This window comes from Lactuca saligna, chromosome 5 (genome assembly GCF_052625555.1).
Source record: "Lactuca saligna cultivar CGN05327 chromosome 5, ASM5262555v1, whole genome shotgun sequence".
In the NCBI taxonomy this organism is placed as follows: Eukaryota; Viridiplantae; Streptophyta; class Magnoliopsida; order Asterales; family Asteraceae; genus Lactuca; species Lactuca saligna.
Genome location: NC_136421.1, coordinates 158,899,090 through 158,921,266, shown reverse-complemented (window position 1 = coordinate 158,921,266; position 22,177 = coordinate 158,899,090). Strand labels below are relative to the sequence as shown.

General features: G+C 35.1%; 1 protein-coding gene across 1 annotated transcript; it reads right to left on the bottom strand.

Annotated features, from left to right (window-relative positions):
• Positions 1 to 11,447: 11,447 nt before the first annotated feature.
• Positions 11,448 to 11,867, bottom strand: LOC145045888 (S-protein homolog 5-like). The gene has a single exon (XM_078994178.1). It carries the CDS (start codon positions 11,865 to 11,867, stop codon positions 11,448 to 11,450), a length of 420 nt encoding a protein of 139 aa, XP_078850304.1.
• Between the last annotated feature and the right edge of the window lie 10,310 nt (positions 11,868 to 22,177).

Genomic DNA, 22,177 nt, shown 5'->3' with positions numbered 1-22,177 from the left:
GTTTGGAGTCGTCAATAAACAAATATCTAGTTATTTATATGTCTTGATATTATCATAAGTAATTATAACTTGTATGTGTTAACCGTTTAACCAAATAGAGTTATATTACTTTTTCAACCACTTCACCCGGGTAAAAGTTTTAACCCCGTTAAACTTTAGCATCAGATAGTCGTGTATCGGGTGCAATACCCGAGACATATATAAACAAATGGACACTACATTTGAACTCTTTTACCACACCATCACTCTCTCTCACTACTTTCTCTCTCTAGACCCGAACCCGACTCCAAAACCGCAAATTCCAGCTTCCAAACGTAAGGACTCATTCCCTATCTTATTCTAAACATACTTCATTGTATTTAGAGGCTAAAAATCATATAAAACAAGGATTAAAAGGGATTTTACGGCCTAAGAAGCCCCTTAGGCCGTAAACACCTAAAAACTTGCCAAAAGCCTCATTTTTCCTTCCTTTAAGTTTATGTACTAATTAAGAGATATACCTAGGAGAGTTTGGACATTAAAACACAAGAGTTTGAAGCCTAAAAAGGAGTTTACAGCCCAGGCTTATGCTTAGGCCGTAAACACCCAAAAACCCTTGTTAAAAGTCCCAAAAACTTATCTAGGGCATGTAAGGAATTTAGCTAAGGCCCTAGGAAGTGTGTTGTACCTTTAAACTTCTCATTTTGAGGCCAAAAGAAGAGTTTACGGCCAAGGCTATACTTGGGCCATAAACTCCCCAATTTTGATGCCAAAATGTCCTAAAACTCCATCTAAGGCCTTCTAGAATTTATCTAAGGTGAAGGGAAGTGTGTTGTACCATTTAAACATCCATTTGGAGGGACTTCATGGAGTTTACGGCCCAAGCACAACTTTGGACCGTAAACTCCCCAAAATGTCACAAAATGAGGGTTTAAACCCTCCATATTAGTTCAAGACACTTGCTATTAAATTAGGGAAGTGAAATAAGGCCTTAAACTTGCATTTTGGAGGACCACAGCATGCAAATTATACACATAACATGATCCAATAGATTGTTGAATAATAGACTCTACCCTAAGACCACAGGAAATAAGGTCAAATCAGTTATTCTAAGGCAATAAGAACCTAACCGTATAAAATTTTCAAAACATACACATAGAAGTTACAAATAATTATAATTCTCATTTTAGCAATACATCCAATATCCTCATGGTTGCAAGCACCACATATCAGGCCTACCTATTGCTGGCTACTCAGCACTAGCATGCAAGTCTAGCAGCTCATACAACATATACAGTCATCCCACCTAGCCCTAACTAGCATGCGATTTACAAATTCATAATCAAATCGCAACAGATAACAAATGTGGGTATTCTAGTGAAACTTACTCGAGATCGACTGATTGCATGCACCACACGCTTTCTTGTCTTAGAAATTCTTTATTTAAAACATTTTTCTTTTGAGAACTTTACAGATTCTTAGTTTGAGTTCAGAATCACCCAAATTATGTTCGAATCCCTCAAACCAAGACTCTGATACCAACTTGTAACGACCCAAAAATCAAGGGTAAAAATTTTATTTTTAATATAACTAAAACATTGATACCATTTAATTCAAACATTTCAAATCCTCATTAAGTAAAACATTTATCATATTTCATCCCAAAATCATTCATTACGGAAATCATAGGTGTGTGCACCGAGATCAACTCGGGGTCTTCATTTCCAATTCAATGATACCAGAAACCAAAAACTGTAAACCGTAAGCACAAAGCTTAGTGAGTTTCCCAGAGCATACCCCACACAATCCACATAACACATATCATATTAGCTATGAAGCCACATATACCACATAAGCCACGCATACATAAAACCTACAAGGATGCCATGGGCTGTCCCACATGGTATTTACCTAGGAATGCCATGGGCTATCCCACATGGTCTTATGTCACAACTAGAAATTTTGTGCCTTGTAACTACAACACTTAAGTAAAATTTTGAATCAAAAACTTAAGAGCATGTATGATGCTTACTTTATGACAACAAAATTCAATCAAATACACCATGCAAGCATTTCAAGTAGTCAATAGGCAATTGGAAACCCTATAAGTTCTTGTTTAAGTCCACTTTTGGACTAGCACTTCCTTATTGGGCCCAATGGACCAATAAGCTTCCAATTTTACCATCTTGGATTTAGAACTCTTAAATGGGCTCTAATTGGACCCATTTTCATTTAATTCAATATTTTTGGGCCATATTGGGCCTAGAATGAAATAGAGTAATATTATGAACCATTTTGGACCATGATTAACCTAATAAAGCATAAAATCACATTTATATATCTTTTTGGGCCAACAATCATTCAACCAAACTATAATATGGGCTTAGGGGCAAAAAGCCGAAAACTCTCCTCTTTCCCCTCTCCATTCTCGGCCCAAGCCCACAAAGAGGAAGGGTTGAATTTGTTGGGTGCCACCTCACTTTTGCACCAAGGATCTCCATGCAACACTCATACTTCCATGCAACTATCTTGTCAAACCTCTCTCTTCTCCCCTCTCTTTCTGCTCTCGGCCGAATCCAAGAACACACACACACCCACATTTCATTCTTCATTCTCTCAAGAACACACCACAAATCCCTTCACTTTCCCTTCAAAAATTTCGAGCTTCAAGGGCTTTGCAAGGAGGATTCTTCACAAAAATCATCATATAGGTAAGTTGATGCTTAAATCCACACTATAGACTCCTTTTATATACAAAAATCTCTTCTTAACTCATAAGAAATCATGATCTTGCATCTTAGAATCACCTCAAATTCGAGATCTTCATCAAGGTGTTGCTAGGGCCGAAAATCACCTCACTTTCTCCCTTTTTCTTCTTCAAGTCAAAACCACAACTCAAGGTGAGCTTCATGCCCCCTATTTTTCAGTTTTTACAAGTTTTGTGGGGGGAGAATACAAGCAAATGTGTAAATCTATGAGTATATGTATGCTTTGTGTGATTTCTATGTTTATATATATGTTCTTATGTGATTGTGGTGTTGGATCTAGTCAAAAAGACCTTAAGACCGAGATCTACATTAATTTGTATGAAATAAGTATAAATTATATTATTACACACAAAGCATTTCTAGAAAAATAACCAAGTTGGTTAATATGAACATCTTTGGGCTTAAAACCCATTTTTGGACTCAAAATGCTAAAAATATAAAACTAAAGGGCCCAAAATGTCAAAATACAAATTCTGAGGGATGATATGAGTCAAAGCAGTTTCAAAAATGTATTTCCTGGAAATTTGCCCTTTTGAAGAATTAAAATGTGAATTTTTAAACATAATGGGCCAAAAATGAACTTTTCGGCCCAATAAAGCCCAAATTGCGAGATTTTCAAATTAGAGGGGCTGAAACTGCACATTTCTGTAAAACAGGGGACTACTAGTGTACCAAGTCCATTTCAATGGTTAAAAATGCTTTTCAAATTTAGAAGCGACCAAAGATGTAAAAATTTTCCATTTTGGGTCAAATTTGTAAAAATTGCGAGAATAGAGGTTTCAACCGAGAAAAACTCCATTTTGAGGGACTAAAACTGTTTTTCAAGTATATCGGAGCTGAAAAATATCTTTTCAACAAGTTTTGATACTAAAGTGTCAAGAAAAATGGTTTAAGGACTAAAATGGAAATTCTTTTATATAATGGGTTAAAAGTGTAAATTAATCCAAGAAGGAGCGTCAAAAAGAATAATTCTATAGTTTTAAACAATAAATCCTTTATGATAAAAATACTAGCACCACGACTACCGGCGAAGTATAATACACCTTCAATACCAAACATCGTTACAAACGAATTAATTCGGTCTCGAATCAACAACGAATCAAAAATCAATACACGGCGATACTTCAATACACACGCAGAAATTCACCAGAAGTCAATACACACGTGAGAATTCACCAAACATCGATACACCATCTTTGGGCCCGAATGTTTCAAATCGTGCTTGTTGGGCCTAGCTAGCCTAATGACATGATCTTTAGGCCCGAAGGAAACGCGCTTACATGTTATTGGGTCTTATACGACCTAATACAATGTAAAAGGACTTTCAATAGCTTTTGTGCTGTTGGGCCCCAAGGGTACTTTGGTACAGCTAGTAAAGTCGAGAAGTCAAATGCGAGTCGGACCAAGGGCCTTTCGCATTCACGGTAGCCTTGAACGACTCATGGAATTAAAGAGGGCTTCGCACCCTCCTTTCTTCTTAGGTGGTGGGGCTATGGGAAGTCAGGGTGGTTAGATTAGGTGAGTAGTACAGACGACGCCTAAGGGTTCGTTTGTATAGTCGTAAGCTAGCCATTTTCATTGATGCATGATTACAACAACTCACCACCCTTAATTAATCCAATGTCACCTGGAATTATCAAATACACACATCGTAACGGTATAACCAATTATAAAATGCATAATTTAAAGTATTAGGAAAACATCGGGTTTTCCTAGGGATTTCAACACTTACACCTACGTGATGCATACCAAGTATAACAATTTTTCACACTTATAGAAATAAACAAGCATACTTACGGATCTTCACACTTTTTCTTACTTACAATAATATTTTCAGAAAATATCGGATTTTCTTGTGGTTTTTCAAAATAATACAAAACATTATGTTTCAAACATTACTTATGAACTCACCAACATTTCATATGTTGACGTTTTTCAAAATACTTGTATTCTCAGGTAACAGGTAAATCGAAGGAAAAATGTACCCAGTGATGTCTTGTTGTTTGTTTAACTAGTATCGAACAATCTACTTTTTGGGAATGTAATGTTATGAATCAATGTACTAAATGTAAACGCTACCAGTAGTATTAATTCAATGCTTAGTGATGAATGATGTTATGTTTCATGTATATTCATTGTGATGGTATTCAATTGAGTCACAACAGCCCTCAGACGTTTCCGTCGTCTGATCCAGAGGGTGTGACATCTTATATCTAATGCCATGGGCTACCCCACATGGTCATTACATAGGAATGTCATGGGATAACGCACATTGTCTTACATCCAATGCCACAGGCTCCCCCGAGGTCTTCCATGCAAGAATCACAAAGACAACTAGCATAAAACGTATCATATAATCACTAGCATACCACTTAGCATAAAGCTAACTATCATACCATATACCTTAACTACAGCTAGTGCACCACATAAGATAAAATGGGTTGGCCTTGGTGCCTTAGATCTATTGGTATGGTGAGAAAACTCACCTCTCACTGCAAAAGCTTCCCGCATGAATTCCTTAGTTGCTGCCCTGTCAACTTCCCGAGTTGTCACTACTAATCACTATACCTAATTACCAATTAGGTCCCATACCATAATCCTTAATCCATGCATGGGGTAAAATGACCATTTTACCCCTGCCCTAATATGATCCAAAAACTAAGGCCCAAACCCAAAACGAAAGCCAATCATTATATTATCCATAAAACCATGAATGGCCGAATTTTCCAAATTGGGCTCAGATCTTTCTAATGGAGGTTATACTAAATCCCACCACTAGGTAGGATTTCTAAGCCCACTAGTAGCCCACTAATGGCCCAATTTGCTAAATTGGACCCAATCCCCCTAATGGGCCTTACCTTAAGCCCAAACATATTCCTGGCCCAAAACATCTAACTTCTGATGGTCCACTAACGTCCAAAGGCCCAAAGTCCACTACCTGGCCCAACCTAAGGCCCAAAACAGTCCAAGCCCACAACTGATGAGTACGTGGGGCGTACTCCCTTGTACGCTAAGCGTACTAGCTGAAGGTGGTGTACACTACGCGTAAATGCATGTATGCCCAACGTACTCCTCTATTAAGCTAATTTTTCTTTAAGTGCTTAATACTTCATTCCAAAGGCCGTAACTTCTTCATTATAAACCCAATTACAACGATCTTTAAATCCACGGAAAGGTGACGAGAAGCTTAACACTTCTAACAACTCAAACCTTTCTGAAGACTTTCTTAACAAAATCTATTTTCCCTAAAAGCCCAAACTGCCACTTTACCGAAATACCCCTAGGCTTCCAGAACACAAACCGAACACCCGGATCACTTCAAATACATCACCCATACCCAAATGGGCCTAGATTTTACCTTCCCAAGAGCCATAATCCTTACAATGACCGACCTTCGAGCCATAGCCTCAGACGAGGAGTCAATTCGAAATAGAGCGTTACAAATTACATGTGATTCACATGTTATTCACTTATGAATCACATGCGATTCACATGTAAATTACAAGTGAATCACATATGAATTATATGTGATTCACATGTAATTTACATATAAATCACATGTAAATCATAAGTGAATTATACATGAATTACATGTGATTCACATATAAATCACTAGTGATTCACATATAAATCACTAGTGAATCACTTATGAATTACAAGTGATTCGCATGTAATTCACATATGAATCACATGTAATTCACAACTGAATCACATACGAATTACAAGTAAATAACATGTAAATCATAAATGAATCATATATGAATTACGTCTATATACACGTACATTTTGTGTCGCTTTTCTTTGTTAGTTATTTTTTAATATTTTCTTGTGAATTTCACATTTGAAGCTTAAAAGATGTGATCAAATTTGAATATCACATGTGAATCTTACCTGATATAATCACATTTGAATCTTTTATTATATATACATATACATTTTTATGAGCGTTCTTGCATTAATTAATTTTTTTAATTTTCTTGTAGATTTGGAAGAATTTGTGGAACATATTAAAGAGGTGAAAGTGATAAACTGAAGAAAAAATGAAAACCTTCACACGAAGAAATCATGCCACTTTAAATCTTTGAGCATTATTTATTTATTTATTTATTTATTTTATTTTGTATCGAATAAACTACTTGTACTATTGTTTTTATATATTAGTTAACAAAAATGGGTTTTTTATGGAAAATTATGCATATATCCTCCTGAAACTTAACATAATTTGGTTAAAAAAATTATAGTTTTTTTTTTAAATATTCCAGTTTTTTTTTTTTTTTTTAAATTTACTGAATTTTAAAAATTTATTGGCTTAAAAAATTAAAGCTTTTAAAAAAAATTCATAGTTTTTTAAAGAAAATCATGTTTTCTAAAAAAAATTAAAAAATCCGCATTGAAAAAAAGTGAAAATTAATATTTTTCTAAAAAATATCAGAGAATTTGATTTATTATGTTAATTTTTATACATTTATATTAACATTTCCAAGAACACTAAATAAGATTAGTAAGATAACGATCATGTCTTTTATGAGTTAATTTTGATCCAACGCTCCACTTTTAGTTCTCGGATTCTCGGGAAACTATAAGTTGTCAATGGATCTCACCATATATATATATATATATATATATATATATATATATATATATATATATATATATATATATATATATATATGTATACACACACACACTTAGGTTATTCTATTCAAAGTAATTATTGTGTTATTATATGCATAAATATGGACCAATCATTTAACTTATTTTAAGAAAATGATTAATACATATTATTGAATTAAATATAATTCAAAAATATCATCCAATTTAACTACAAGGGTATTTTAGTTAATTAATATAGATTTAATAAAGAAAATTTGCATATTCTAAGGGATCATGGATTCTATTAATTTTAAAAATCCGATTTTTACTAATTATAAGGTTTTTAATTGAGACATTCTGATACAATATATTTGAGTATGTTCAAAAATAAAAACATTCTAGAACAATAAAATAATAAAAATATTCTTGAACATATTTCTTGATCATAACTTTAAAAATTTCTTGTAGAATGACAAATTCTCGAACCAACAAATGAAGAATTAAAACAAAAATTACATTAATTCTTATAGAATACATGTAACAATTGTTAAGAATTACATTTATTGTTAAAGAAAAAACTAAAAAACTTTCAAATCGGGAAAAAAACATCAAAATCTAACAAATACACTAATTCATTCTAAAAGAATAATGTTCCTAAGAAACACTTCTAATTTTGTTGTCCGTTCTTCAAGCATCAACTTCTTGAAGCATCAACTTCTGTGAAAACAAATCCAATTGTAGTTTAGCATCCAATAACGCATTAGCAAATGATAAATAAAAAACTATCTTCCTTTGGAAAAATATGCGGACTTGTTAACTGCACCAAAATCAATGTCCAAAAATTGTAGAACATGTATAATCAATGAGAAAATATCCATATTCCATTCCAACAGAATTAGAATTCATGTTTCCATTCCAATAAAATTTGAATTCATGATTCTATTCCAATAGAATTGGAATGGTATAAAAAAACGGAAACCGATTTAATGCTTCTAGAACATCAGAAGGGGAGAGATTAAGTTCATCAAGAACTATCCAATGACCAATTCTAGTCTGTTTCAGAAATCAGAACAGAAATCAAAAGCATAATCTATTTGAAAAGAAATAAGAGTGAACACCACATCAAAAATTACATCACGGTAATATAATAACAATTTAGCGAACATATGAAATCAGAAATTCAGAATAGCATAGAATCCGAAAATAATCAACATCAAAAAATTATCAAAATAATAGCAACATCAAAACTTAAATCACAACAACATCAAAAAATTCATATTAATTACCAAACATCAGATTTGAGTTCTTTTTGGAGTTGCTAACCTATATTGAGAAACAAGAACAGAGATGATGGGATAAATATGGAGATGTTTTTGAATTGAAAGAGGTTAGGTGTACCGGAGAGGTACCTACCGGTGAGACTGATGGCGGTGACGCTGCTGTCTTTCGAACAAACCACCCATCGCCATCAACACACCGATGATGTCGATGTAGACGTCCAGTCTGATAAAACACCGTTTGTATTAACCGACGATTTCTAGAACGACAATAATCTCAGAACATCGTCTTCTTGACTCATAACCAAAGCAGAACAAGAAAAAAAAGATTGTCTTTTTCAAGATCAACTACAAAAAAAATCAAGGGTGTGAGGCCGATTTATTAAGGGGATAAATTTAGGGTTAGAAAAAGTCAATTAGATATAAACCTGGAGAAATTAGGTTAAAAGTCAATACCATGATTATAGGGATTACTTTTGGAATTTATTAATCATATTACTAAATTACCCTTATTTATTTATTTAATTATTTAATTTTTTATTTAATTTTTATTGACCCACATTTATGCATACAATAACACAATAATTACTTTAAATACCTGAACCTTGCTCTCTCTCTCTCTCTCTATATATATATATATATATATATATATATATATATATATATATATATATATATATATATATATATATATATATGTATGTATATATATATATATACTAGTTGTGAAACCAGTATAATATAAAGGTTGATTAAAACTAAATGTTAAATACGAATGATTAAACTGAAAAGTTATTTGAATTTAAAATTTTGAAATAAGTAAAAATTATGAGAAAATTAAAATAAAAATCATGCAATAAATAATTTTAAATCATGTGTTTAGTTGTCAGACCCGTGTAGTAAACATATTAATTATAACAGCATGTTAAATATAAAGGTTTAAACTCTAAGTATATTTAACATTGAAATTAAAGTTCGAAATTTAAATTTTGAAATTAATATAGTCATTTTGGTATGTTTAATATATAGAAACTAAATTAATATATTGAAAATGAAAAATGAAATAAATGACAAATGGAAAATAAATATCTCAAAATTATGAGAAAACGACATGCGACATAATGCATGAGAGAATGATATTTGGCAAAATTATGTTTATTATATATATATATATATATATATATATATATATATATATATATATATATATATATATATCAAGGTTGTAAAAATCGTTCGACGTTAGCTAGTCGGTGGACTGGGGTTAAGGGATTAATCGGCTAGGCGGAGATTAATCGGTGGATTAATCGGGGACCATTAATTGCTAATATAATAGATTTTGAAAAATTAAATATGACAAATATCATATAAAAGTTCGTAAATACCACTAATATCATAACAAAATAAGTTAATATGATCAATACAACACTAATCATACCTCAAATAGTTTCTATTGAGACACAACTTCTTCAAAGTGTGAAAATTGCATCCGGTTCTTCAGTTTCAGTCATTGTGTATGTAGGGATTAATCACTAGGCGCCCTCTAATCGGTCGAGTAGCGCCTAGGGATTAATCGGGACCTAATTAAGATATTTACAACACTGATATATATATATATATATATATATATATATATATATATATATATATATATATATATATATATAGTTATACAACAAATTTTTTTTTGGGATATTGTAGTATCCCAACGCTCATGTTTCCCCTTGGGTGCAGTTATGCGGGATATATGTGCCTTATAGTCAATTTGCAGTTGGTAAAGACAAAGATTCATGGTGAGGAACTAACCCTCAGTGTAATAAAAAAGATTGATCTTAAGGGTGTTTGAATTAGGTTATTAGCTTATTTATGGTGGGAATAAGCAATAAAAGATTAACTTATTAACTTATTACTTATTAAAATTAATTTATTTAGCTTATTTCTAACATAATAAACTGATTTTTAAAGATTTTATCCAAAAACTTAAATTTAGTTTATTGTAGTGGGAATAAGTAATAAACAATAAGCATCATATTTTTTTCCTATCCAAACACCCCTTCATCGTACGTTTGCCGGAGCAGAAAGGAAACATCCAAGAGTCACTTTATTTTTATTTATTATTTTGATTGGAAAAAAATAGGTACATGTTATTTTCATTATATTTTGGTAAAGATGTTTTAAACTCCAAAATTTTAGTAAATAAATTGTGTAAGTACTATACCTAAGTTAAAGACTCACTAAAAATATCGACTTTGAGAATGAGCGAACTCCGGTTAAATCCTAATCAAGGTGAAAATAACACCAAAATAGCAAAAGGCCATGTTAGTCCGGATCTGCAACAAAACAAAAGAATAGAAAAAACATACAAAATCAGTAAAAATATAAACAAATCAAACCAAATCAAACACAACCCTAGATCTACGGCTTTTAAAAGGAATAAATCTGCAACAAAACAAAAGGTCAGTTTAATCAGATCTGGGTATTACTTAGAGAGAGACACAAAACCGGGGGGGAGGGGGGAACAATAGTGATGGAGGGTGTTTTTTCCCTTTTTTTTGGCATCGTCTTCCTGATTCGTTCTGCTCTTTATTCTCTTCTAATATTTTCATGTGGTAGACATTAGAAAATATATAGTTGAATGTTTTTTTTAACTATTCAAACAATCGTTATAAAGAGCTTGTGAACTGCTAAGTTGTAACTAACATAGAACCCTTTTAAACATGATGTGCTGACAGAAGAAATAAACAGCTACATAGCACACTGATTTCATTAATCAACTTTTATCAAATATTATATCAAGCTACAACAGGAAAAACATGACGTACATATGTTTTTAACCCCAACCTTTAATGAACGTCCCACCTCCACTTGGGTATGGATTTACATAAAATCCATCAGGTTTTACAAACCAATAACAATATTGAGTATCCCCACCTAAATAGCATATTTTTTTAATGGCTCCGTCAAACAAATCTATGCTCTGAAATTTTGAACCCCACCAGAAGTAAGCGTAAAAGAGAGTGCCACCACCAGCCTTTTCACAAAAACCCCAACTGTAAATTCCAACGAATGGAATGGTATGATTCCCAAGATCATCATCTCCTGATTTGATATGAAAAACAAGATCATTAGGGACAGCACTAATAACGGAAATATTCCATTTTGGAGTAAAAGCACATGAAAAGGCTGTTGAAGCAATTGGGTAAGTTAAGATGGCAAAGATGAATAAGTTATGCATTGTAGAAGACCTCATGTTTATCTTTCAAGCGTATAAGTTCTCTTTATTTATATGTGTATTTGAATCCTTAATGATCAATATCAATTACTCATTGCATGCATGTTATTATTTTGCCTTGTAGGTAGATTACGTCACTATTTAACACAAAATAAGCTAATAAACATATTGCCTTTTATGGGGAAACCTAAAGAAAGGTAGATTGACATATTTGGTAAAAAAATAATAAAATTTTAACCATTTTGTGATTATCTCTAGTATAAATGTGAACACAATTATTATAAATTTAATTTTGATCAATAATGTGAATTAGTAATCATTTTAGTAATAAGGTAATTAAATAACTTGGAAGATATCCCCTAATTATTTAACCAAATAACGTAATACTATTTCTTCTAATTGATCCAACCAACAATCTTTGAATTTCACTAAAATCAATTTTTTTTTTTTTTTGTTTTTTGTTGTTTTTTTTTTTTTTTTCAATTCTAGGGTCATATTTGGTAGAGTTGTTAAAAAGCTAGCTGCTTTTAGCTGATAAGCTAGTTTATGAATTAATAGTGTTTGGTAAAAAGAAAAGTAGCTAATAAGCTAGACTGCAATGTAAATAACATAACTTGACATTTACAAGTATAAGTAGGCTGAGTTCCTTGTAACCCGAACATAGGGTAGAAATATCAGTTTGAAAAGTGTTTACACGATTCAAGGGGTATCCAGATCTCCAATATAAACCCTACCTAATTTCTAACAATCGAACTGATATCTTACGTTTCTGGAGATTGGGTGAATCAATCCGTAAGATGATCACGAAGTTCACAAAACTGGAGAAGTTTGAAGGCATTTCTTTCAGGCGTTGGAAGAAAAAGATGCACTTCATATTGACCACTCTTGTAACACCAGTCAATTTTAGGTCAAAAATAAATTGTTCAATAACCCTTATTGGGATAAATAAATTGGTAGAGATCGTAACTAGGTTTCCAGAAATATAAAGAACACTGAAATCCGAGTTATACCGAAGAAGTTTTGACCAATCGAAGATCCACAACAAAACCGGTAAAATACTGTTAAGGGTAAAATACGAAATTTCAAAAAAATACTTTTAAACCATAGGTATCTAAATGAAAGTTGTAGATATCATTAAACCGTAAACGTACACCAAAAGGAACACCCAAATCTGACTTCGTATGAGGAAGTTATGATTTTTCGAAGTTTCAGACAAAGCAGTAGACAGCTAAAACTCGAAAAATAGATTGAGTGACTTTTAGCCAACGCAATCTAAATGAGATTTGAAGATCTCAACAATAGTAGTACAACGGTAAAAAGATAGACGAAAACGAACATCGGATGAAGAAGTTATGGATTTTTTACGGAGTTTTCTTGTCCCGACCTACTAGAAAAACATATAATAATATTTAAATTCAAAATTAGCCGACGAAGTCTAAAAGAGAGTTGTAGATCATAATCTCAGCTTCTCGTCAATATAAAGAACGTCAAAAACGGAGTTCGTACGCAAAAGTTATGAATTTCTGAAGTTCGCGGCGCGTACCCCAACATTGTGTCAGATTCTCACGACATGAGACAAAGGTTCACGACGTGAACTCAGTGCTGACACCTCCTAGAGTCTGTCAGACCCAACTTGCAATGACGCATGCAGTAACGACCAAGTTCATGACGTGAATAAGCTTGGTTCACGACGTGAGACCCCAAAAATGACCCTATAAATAGAAACCGAAGGTCTCGGGTTTAGGCTGCTCATTCCTATCCTCTATCCTACTTATACTCTGTGTTAAGCATCCTGAGACTACCCCGAAGCCCCGGTAACACCCCTAACACACGACGTAAGTCTCACCGCCCCGAATCTCCCAAGATTCGCGAGAAATCGACTTTCTCTAGTTAAAGTGTTGCTCGAGTTTAGTCTCGCCTTCTTCAAGCTACAACTTCTACCAAATGAGTTCATACCCCCATTTTTATGCTTTTAAATGTTTTTGAACATATTACGGGGGAGAATACAAGTAAACACACGGTTAATCTCGTGTAAAAACATCAATCTTTCGTTATACATTTCATGTTGTTTTTATAACTATCATTTGAAGTTGTTAACATGCAAAATACCTTACACCACTTTACCCTCTCGGGATAAAACATGTTTACAAAATGAAATATGTTTTATTAATATGTTTGCATTACATATCATGTCAAGGGTAACCTTTTTCAACTATAACATTATGTGTACTTAAGAAAACACAACTCTTTATTATGCCTTTGTTAACACTGTAGAAAGGGTAATCATTTTGGATATAAACATACACACTTTTGGATGCATGACTTAATTGTTATCTTGTATTGTCAAATAATTTTCATCATATTACTCGTGAACTTGTTGTTAACAATCACGTGAGGCATAATTCTTTGTTTGTACCAAACGGAAGTCACTTCTATAACCAGAGTCTCCTGGAGGGAGAGCGTGAATTGGTGTATAGATCTATATGGGGCTGATGACTCCGCACCTTGACTGTTTGCTACAGTCGACCCGGGGTGACAAATGTCAACATTCGATACTACGTCTAGTATGGTTATGAGAGACTTGCAACGCGGAAACAATGACTCATGCACGTAGTAATAGATTTCTCGAACAAATCCATGGAATAAGTATCTTTATGATTGCTTTTATATAACTAGTTTGTACGAAGTAATCATAGTAGGATATTATTGTCACGTTCGGCATCCAATTTAAACATAACTCTAGTGATTTTATTATTTTCAAATAATATAACTATACATCATTCATTTAAGCATGTCATTGTTGCTTATAGGTTACGGTCTCGGTCATTTGAGATTGCGTTTTATATTTAGGAAAATAAGAGTTTTTCCTGTTTCAAATACATACGGTTTATACAACGAACATTCATAACTCATTTATTAGGGAAAATATGGGATTTTCTGGATCTAATACGTTCATTTTCAGCACAACGAAGCATAACTCTTTTCATTAGAAAATATCAGATTTTCGTGGAAAACATACACGACCTTTCGAATATATATATATATATATATATATATATATATATATATATATATATATATATATACATATATATATATATATAGAGAGAGAGAGAGAGAAAGAGAGAGAGAGAGAGAGAGAGAGAGAGAGAGAGAGAGAAAGAGAGAGAGATAGATATTGCAATCATGTAAACTTTTTGAAATATATATATATATATATATATATATATATATATATATATATATATATATATATATATATATATATATGGTGGTGTGTACTTTCCTTACTATGCAATTGTTATGATACTGAATATGATGTCCTCCGCTCCCGAACGTTTCCGCCGTTCTTGTTTGGGGTGTGACAACTCTAAAGGCAACATATGTGTTGACCAATCCAAGACCACCTAAACTGGACGAAAGTGTTGACGAGACACTTGAAGAAACTAGGAAGAGGAAAAAGTGGGATAACGGCGACTACATCTGCAAAGTTCACATCATGAAGTGTATGTATGATGCTCTATTTGATATCCATGGTGATGCTTTACCTGCTAAGGATTTGTGCACCATCCTGGAACTGAAATACATCACTGAGGATGCTTCTAACAAGAACTTTTTGGTTAGTAATTTTAATAACTTTAAGATTGTCAATTCAAGGTGTGTCACTAAACAATACAATGAACTCCTTGATATTTTTGGTTAATTTAAATAGCACAACATGAATATGGATGAATCCATTGTCGTTTCAAGTTTAATTGACTAACTTCCACCATCTTGGAAGGATTTCAAATATAACCTAAAACATCAAAAGTAGGAACTATCATTGGTTCAACTTGCTAGTCATAATTGTATCGAAGAATCTCTTTGTACGAAGGAGGTTGACAAATCTGATAAAACCAACGGAAAAGTTGAATCTGAATAGCCTTTTGTTCATATGGTTGAAAACAAAGCTAAAAACCTGAACTATAAAGCACATGTCAAACATAAGCAGGAACATGTCCCAAATAACTCCAACAAAAAGAAAAAGGAACTGGTTTGTTAGAGGTGCAACTGGTTGGGGCATTACAAGCATGATTTTCATGTGAAATTAGGCAACAATTAAAACAACAATGGTGTTGGAATCAGTGGAGCCAATGGAAGGGTGAACGGGTCTTTGAGCCTAGTTAGTGGAGGTCACTTTTTAACTAACTTTGATAAATCTTATCAGAATTATTTTTATTATGTTTCATTTATTCCTGAATCGTTTTATGTACAAGATGATAACGAACCATGTATGCAATGATAAACATTTGTTTAAAACATTAACATCGATTGAAGATGGATCGATGCTATGAATAGGAGATGATTATTTTATATCGGCCTATTTGTGGTTTCGGTGTTTTGTGTTTGAATTTACTTCTAGAAAGACTATTAGGTTTTTTGATGTTTTGTTTGTTCCTAAGATTCAAAAGAATCATGTTGGTTGTAGTTGTTTGAATTCTGGTGCTTTTGAACAAGTTATTGAGTCGAATAAGTTAATCTTATCTCGAGATGGAATGTTTATTGGTTTTGGATATTTATAGAGTAGAATGTTTCATTTTAGTATCATTGACAAATTATTACCTTTTCAAAATTATGCATTTGTATCTTCTACTTTTAATATTGATAAATTTGTGCTTTGACATGTAAGATTAGCTCATGCTAACTTTATAAAGATGCATGAGATGTCAAAAGTTGGATTAGTTCTAGACTTTGATATTACTTTTGATAAAGGTAAAACGTACATTCTTACAAAAGTGACAAAAAAAACCCTTTCCTGATGTTACTAGAAATTAGGCTATTTTGGAACTTCAACATAGTGATCTGTGTGATTTTCACTCCACTCCGTCCTTGGGAAATGAAAAGAATGTAGTCACCTTTCGTTGATGATGGCACTCAGTTTTGCTAAGTGTATTTGTTACATTCTAAGGCGAAAGCTTAGATAAATTCAGACTATACAAAACCGAGGTGGAATTGCAATTGGGCAATCCTGTTAAGTGTCTTAGGACTAATAGGGGATGTGAATATATGGATCTCATATACTTCCAATTAGTGGGTATCATTCATTACCTTACTCACCCCAACATAATGGTATTGTTGAACACAAAAATCGAGTTTTAAAGGAAATGGTAAACTCGACACTGTCACACTCAAGATTTAGTAATGGATTCTGGGGAGTGGCCATGTTAACGGGCTACTATTTATTGAATAAGGTTCCAAATAAAAAGAACAAACTTGTTCCACATGAGCTTTTGTTCAAGAAAAGCCAATTTAAGCTGTTTTCGGGTTTAGGGATATCGGGCAGTTGTAAAACTAACCGATCCTAAAATAACAACTTTGGGAGAATCTGGAATAGATGGTATATTCATTGGACATGTTGAAAATTCGAAGGCATATAGGTTCTACATAATTGAACCTAATGAGTCAGTATCGGTTACCACTGTTATTGAGTCACGAGATGCATTTTTTATGAGATAGACTTTGCATCTATTTAAAGGCCAAACGATCTAACTTTTGGTACTAACGAAGTGCAAATTCCATAAAGTTCAGATGGTGTTACTGAACGAAAAACACAAGAGCTACGAAAAAGCAAAAGAGGGCAAATTCCAAAAAAAAAAATATTGGTTTTGACTTCCAAAAGTACTTGGTGGAAGGAAAAAGCGATGTCGAGGTTCTTCAATATTCTTTTTGTTATAGTATTAAGGATGATTCAAATACATTTCAAGAGGCCATGTAGTATCGAGATTTAATATTTTGGAAGGAAGCAATTGATGATGAAATGTCATCAATTCTTGAAAATAACACTTGGGTGTTGACTGATTTTCCTTAAGTTTCTAAAACACTTGGTTGCAAATGGATTTTCAAAAGGAAAATGAATATTAATATGATCATTGACAAGTTCAAACCTGGTAATTCATTCAAGGTTTTAGACAAAAACCTGATGTTGACTATTTTGATACGTATGCTCCGGTTACGCATATTTCTACTATTAGATTGTTGATTGCCTTCAAAAGTATCCACATTCTTGATATTCATCAAATGGATGTGAAAACAGCCTTTTTGAATGTGAACTTGACGAGGAAGTTTACATGAAACAACCAAAAGATTTCAATATGCCCGGGAAAGAGCATATGGTTTGTAAACTTGTCAAATCTTTGTACAGGTTGAAACAAATACCTAAACAATGGAATCAAAATTTGATGAGCTTATTTTGTCCTCTGGTTTCAAGATTAACCAATGTGAAAAATGTGTTTATAGTAGATTTGATGATGCTACTAGTGTTGGAGTGATCATTTTCCTATATATAGATGACATGTTAATTTTCAGTACTATCCAAAATCATGTGGATGAAACAAAGAAATTGTTATCATCAAAATTTTCCATGAAAAATTTGGGAGAGGCTGATACAATTCTTCAAATAAGAATTAGAAGGGTAAACAAAGGCTTGGTAATGACTCACAGTCATTATATTGAGAAAATTCTCAAGCGGATTAATTTTATAGATTTTTCTCCTATGAGCACTCCTTTGGATCCAAGTGTGAAATTGATGGATAGCATAGGAACTCCTATTTCAAAATTAGAATACTCTAAGACCATTAGTTTAATGTATGAAATGACAAGTACCAGGTCTGATATTGCTTTTGTTGTAGGAAAGTTGAGCAGGTACATTAAAAATCTCAATGCTCAACATGGGCAAGCAGTGAATAGAGTGTTTAAGTATCTTAAGGGAAACATGGATTATCGCTTGAGTTACATGGGATATCCTTCAGTTATGGAAGGACATATGGATGCGAGTTTAATAACCAACCAGGAGAATCATTCCTCAACGTCTATTTGGGTATTATTATGTAACAGCCCGGAATTTTCAGGTATTTATTTTGGACTTAATTATGGAAATTGTGAGTGGACTCGGCGAGTCAGAGCCCAGAATCACCGAGTAGGATCACGGATTTGGGCGCGGGTTCGCGTCCGGACTCGACGAGTCCAAGAGTGGACTCGGCGAGTCCACGCTGTGTGGTGAAACCCTAATTTCTGGGGTTTGCGGCCTATTTAAAGGGCCTTATGGCCGTCATTTGTGCTCACCCAACCCTTAGAGAGAAACCCTTGAGAGCTGGAACGTTTTGAGAGAGAAAGGGAGCCTTATTGACCTTGTGTGTGTGATCTAGCAAAGAAGGAGAAGGATCTAAGCAAGAGGAAGCAAAGGAGGTTGCTATTCAGTGGATTTGAAGCTTAGAGCATCGATCTAGAGGTATGAATTCGATCCATTTTCTGATTTGTGGAGTATAGGGAGATCTAGGGTTTCTTATGGACATTTATGGAATGATTCGATGCCAAATAGTCCCCTTCTTGTGTTGAGACTCTGGATCTGGATCCATAGAGGTCCAGAGAGCCTCACTCTTCCAGCTTTATGTATAGCAATGGAGTTTATGGCCTTGAGATATTGAAATTGAGACAAAAACATCATTTAGGGTCATATAGAGATTGTATGGGCATCAAGATAGTGACTTTACATGCTAAATAAGCTTGGAGGGACTGGATCTATGGGATAATGGACTGGATCTGACCTCATGAACAAGTTTTAGTCATTGCATGGCACGGACTCGGCGAGTAGTATGAATGTTGCCCGATCATATAGCATGTGGTCTTGCCGAGTTGGGAAGGGTTGACTCAGTGAGTCAGGGGGGGGGGAAATCAGAGTGGACAGGTGGACTGAGTGAAGTTGGACTCGCCGAGTTGTTCTTGAGACTCGGCGAGTTGAGTCGTGGTGGCCCTACAACTCATGCTAGGAGGGACTCGTCGTGTTAGGGGAATACTCGACGTGTCAAAGGAGGATTTCAGGGAAATTAGTGTATACGCTCAGACTCGCCGAGTCGCTATATGCACTCGCCGAGTCCGGTCAAGGTTGACCATTGACCGTTGACCAGGGTTGACTTTTGTTCACTTATCAAGGAGTAGCCGACCTTAGTTGGGAAAGTGTTGATTAGAGTTGTATTGTGATTTAGGAGGACTATAGCTCGGGAGATCGGACGCTAGTGATTTCAGGACTTACGACTTATCGAGATACGCGAGGTGAGTCTTCTCACTATACTTTACCTTAAGTAGGTAACCAGAATTATGTGACAGAGTATCTGTATGCTATGTATGTTATGTGTTGTACTGCATTATTTCTATGTGATTTATGTTGTGCATGTTTACAGAGTTAGAACCCGAAGGTTCATAGAGTTAGAACTTGAGGTTTCACAGAGTATGGGTGCACGGACCCACAGAGTCATAGCCTCGAGTGGCTAATATGTGTTATATGTGGTATTTTGGGGAACTCACTAAGCTTTGTGCTTACAGTGTTTGATGTTATTGTTTCAGGTACTAGTGACGACCGCTGGAAGGCGCCGGCTTGATCCGTACACACACACGGAGTTTATACATTTGTGATCTCGGGATTTTATATTTACTTGAATTGGATAATTAATATGGTTGTTTTATGAATATTAAATGAATTATGTTTTACGAAAATTTGAAAATTTTGTTTAAAATTCACGGTGTTACAATTTGGTATCAGAGCCTTGGTTTGAGGGATTCGGGTACACCTTCGGGAGTATTTGAACTCAAACTGAGGATTTGGAAAAATATTTTCAAAAGAAAACTTAACTTTTCTTAGAGTAAAAGATTTTCTTGAAAAATTCAAGGAAGAAACGTGTGTACGATCCGTCAGCGCCCGAATGGTGATTTCCCAAAATACCCTTATATTATATGTTATGGTGTAATCTTTTGTTAGAATAGGCTATGTATTCTTATTAGGCTAGAGTGCCCTGATTTGTGATGCCTTAGCCTAGGGAGATGTGAGCTGCTATGAGATGCTTGAGAGCGAATAGGTAGCAGTGAGGAGCTTATGAGAGATCTGTTAGGGAGTGATAGAGTACATGGAATTTGGGATCCAAAGAGGAAGATTTGGGGTGTGTACTGAGACGGTGTGGACAGTAGTATTGGGCCTGTACTACTGAAAGCACCGGGGCGGTGCACGGCCCAAATAAGAATCTTTGGAATACCAAGGATCAAGGAGGGATGGATTGTCGAGTGTGAGTATGCTCGAGCGGATTCTAATTTATCGTATGTTGTATTTCAGAGGTTGATCATGGTGAGGACACGTCATATGCCGGAGGGTGTCGGGGCTAGTGATGAGGAGATCCGGCAGATCATTCATGAGGAGGTGGCGGCGGTCATCAGAGCAGAGATACCAGAGATGTTCGGGTCTATTAAGACTGCGCTGATCGAGACTTTCGACGAGCGTTATGCCGCTCTTTCTGAGGCTGCGGTTGCAGCGGCCACTGCAACTGTTGCTACTGCTAGGCCGCAGGGTGGTGACGCGTTGCTGTTCCTGGAGTTCAGCAACACGAAACCACCGGAGTTCGACGGGACCCAGGACCCGGTGGCGGCCATGAGATGGATTTCTGAAGTACGGTTCGCACTGAACCAGCTTCGCTTGGGAGCGAAGGACTGGTGGAAGTTTGTCACAACACATTTTTCGCCTGCTGAGGTTGCGGCAGTGACCTGGGAGAGGTTCACTGCCATGTTCCGAGATGAGTATGTTCCCCAGGTGGAGCGGGAGTTTCTAACCCTCAAGCAGGGTACTGAGTCTGTTACAGTGATCACCACGATGTTTCACGAGAGGGCGATGTTTTGCCCTAAGCACGTGTCCACTGAGCAGGCACGTATGAGTCGATATTTGAGTATTTTGAGACGAGACAATCGGGAGTTCGTGGCGAACTCCTCATACCGGACATTTGTCGAGCTTCAGGAAAATACCCGGAAGAGGGAGATTGAGCCGGAGACCCAGGCTAGGGAGGAGGCTGAGTCTCAGGGGAGGGATCGACGACCGGTGCATTTCCAGCCGGCAGCCAAGTGGGCCAAGCCCGCTGATCCCAAATCAGGGACCCAGAAGGGCCGCACTTGTGGAAAGTGCGGAAAGGGTCATGACGGAGTGTGTAGAGCGGGGTCTTGCTACAAATGTGGCAAGGAGGGGCATATGGCCAAGGACTGCCCCAAGGGGTTTGCAGTATGTTTTCATTGCAACCAGACCGGACACCGGAAGTCGAAGTGTCCGCAGTTGCGGGGATCGGCTCAGGGAGCACCTCAGGGATCTGCCCCTGCCACCATCAGAGCTACCGGGAGTAGGCCAGTGAAGGTCGAGGCGCCGAGGGCACGAGGTAGAGCATTTCAGTTGACCACGGAGGAGGTCCGCGCAGCGCCCGATGTCGTGGCTACTATGTATTCTTTCGTGTATTTATCATAATGTTGAAATGTTATGCTTATAT

What these genes read in the sequence shown, in the direction of transcription:
- LOC145045888 (XM_078994178.1), bottom strand. Translation starts at nt 11,867, where the DNA reads ATGAGGTCTTCTACAATGCATAACTTATTCATCTTTGCCATCTTAACT.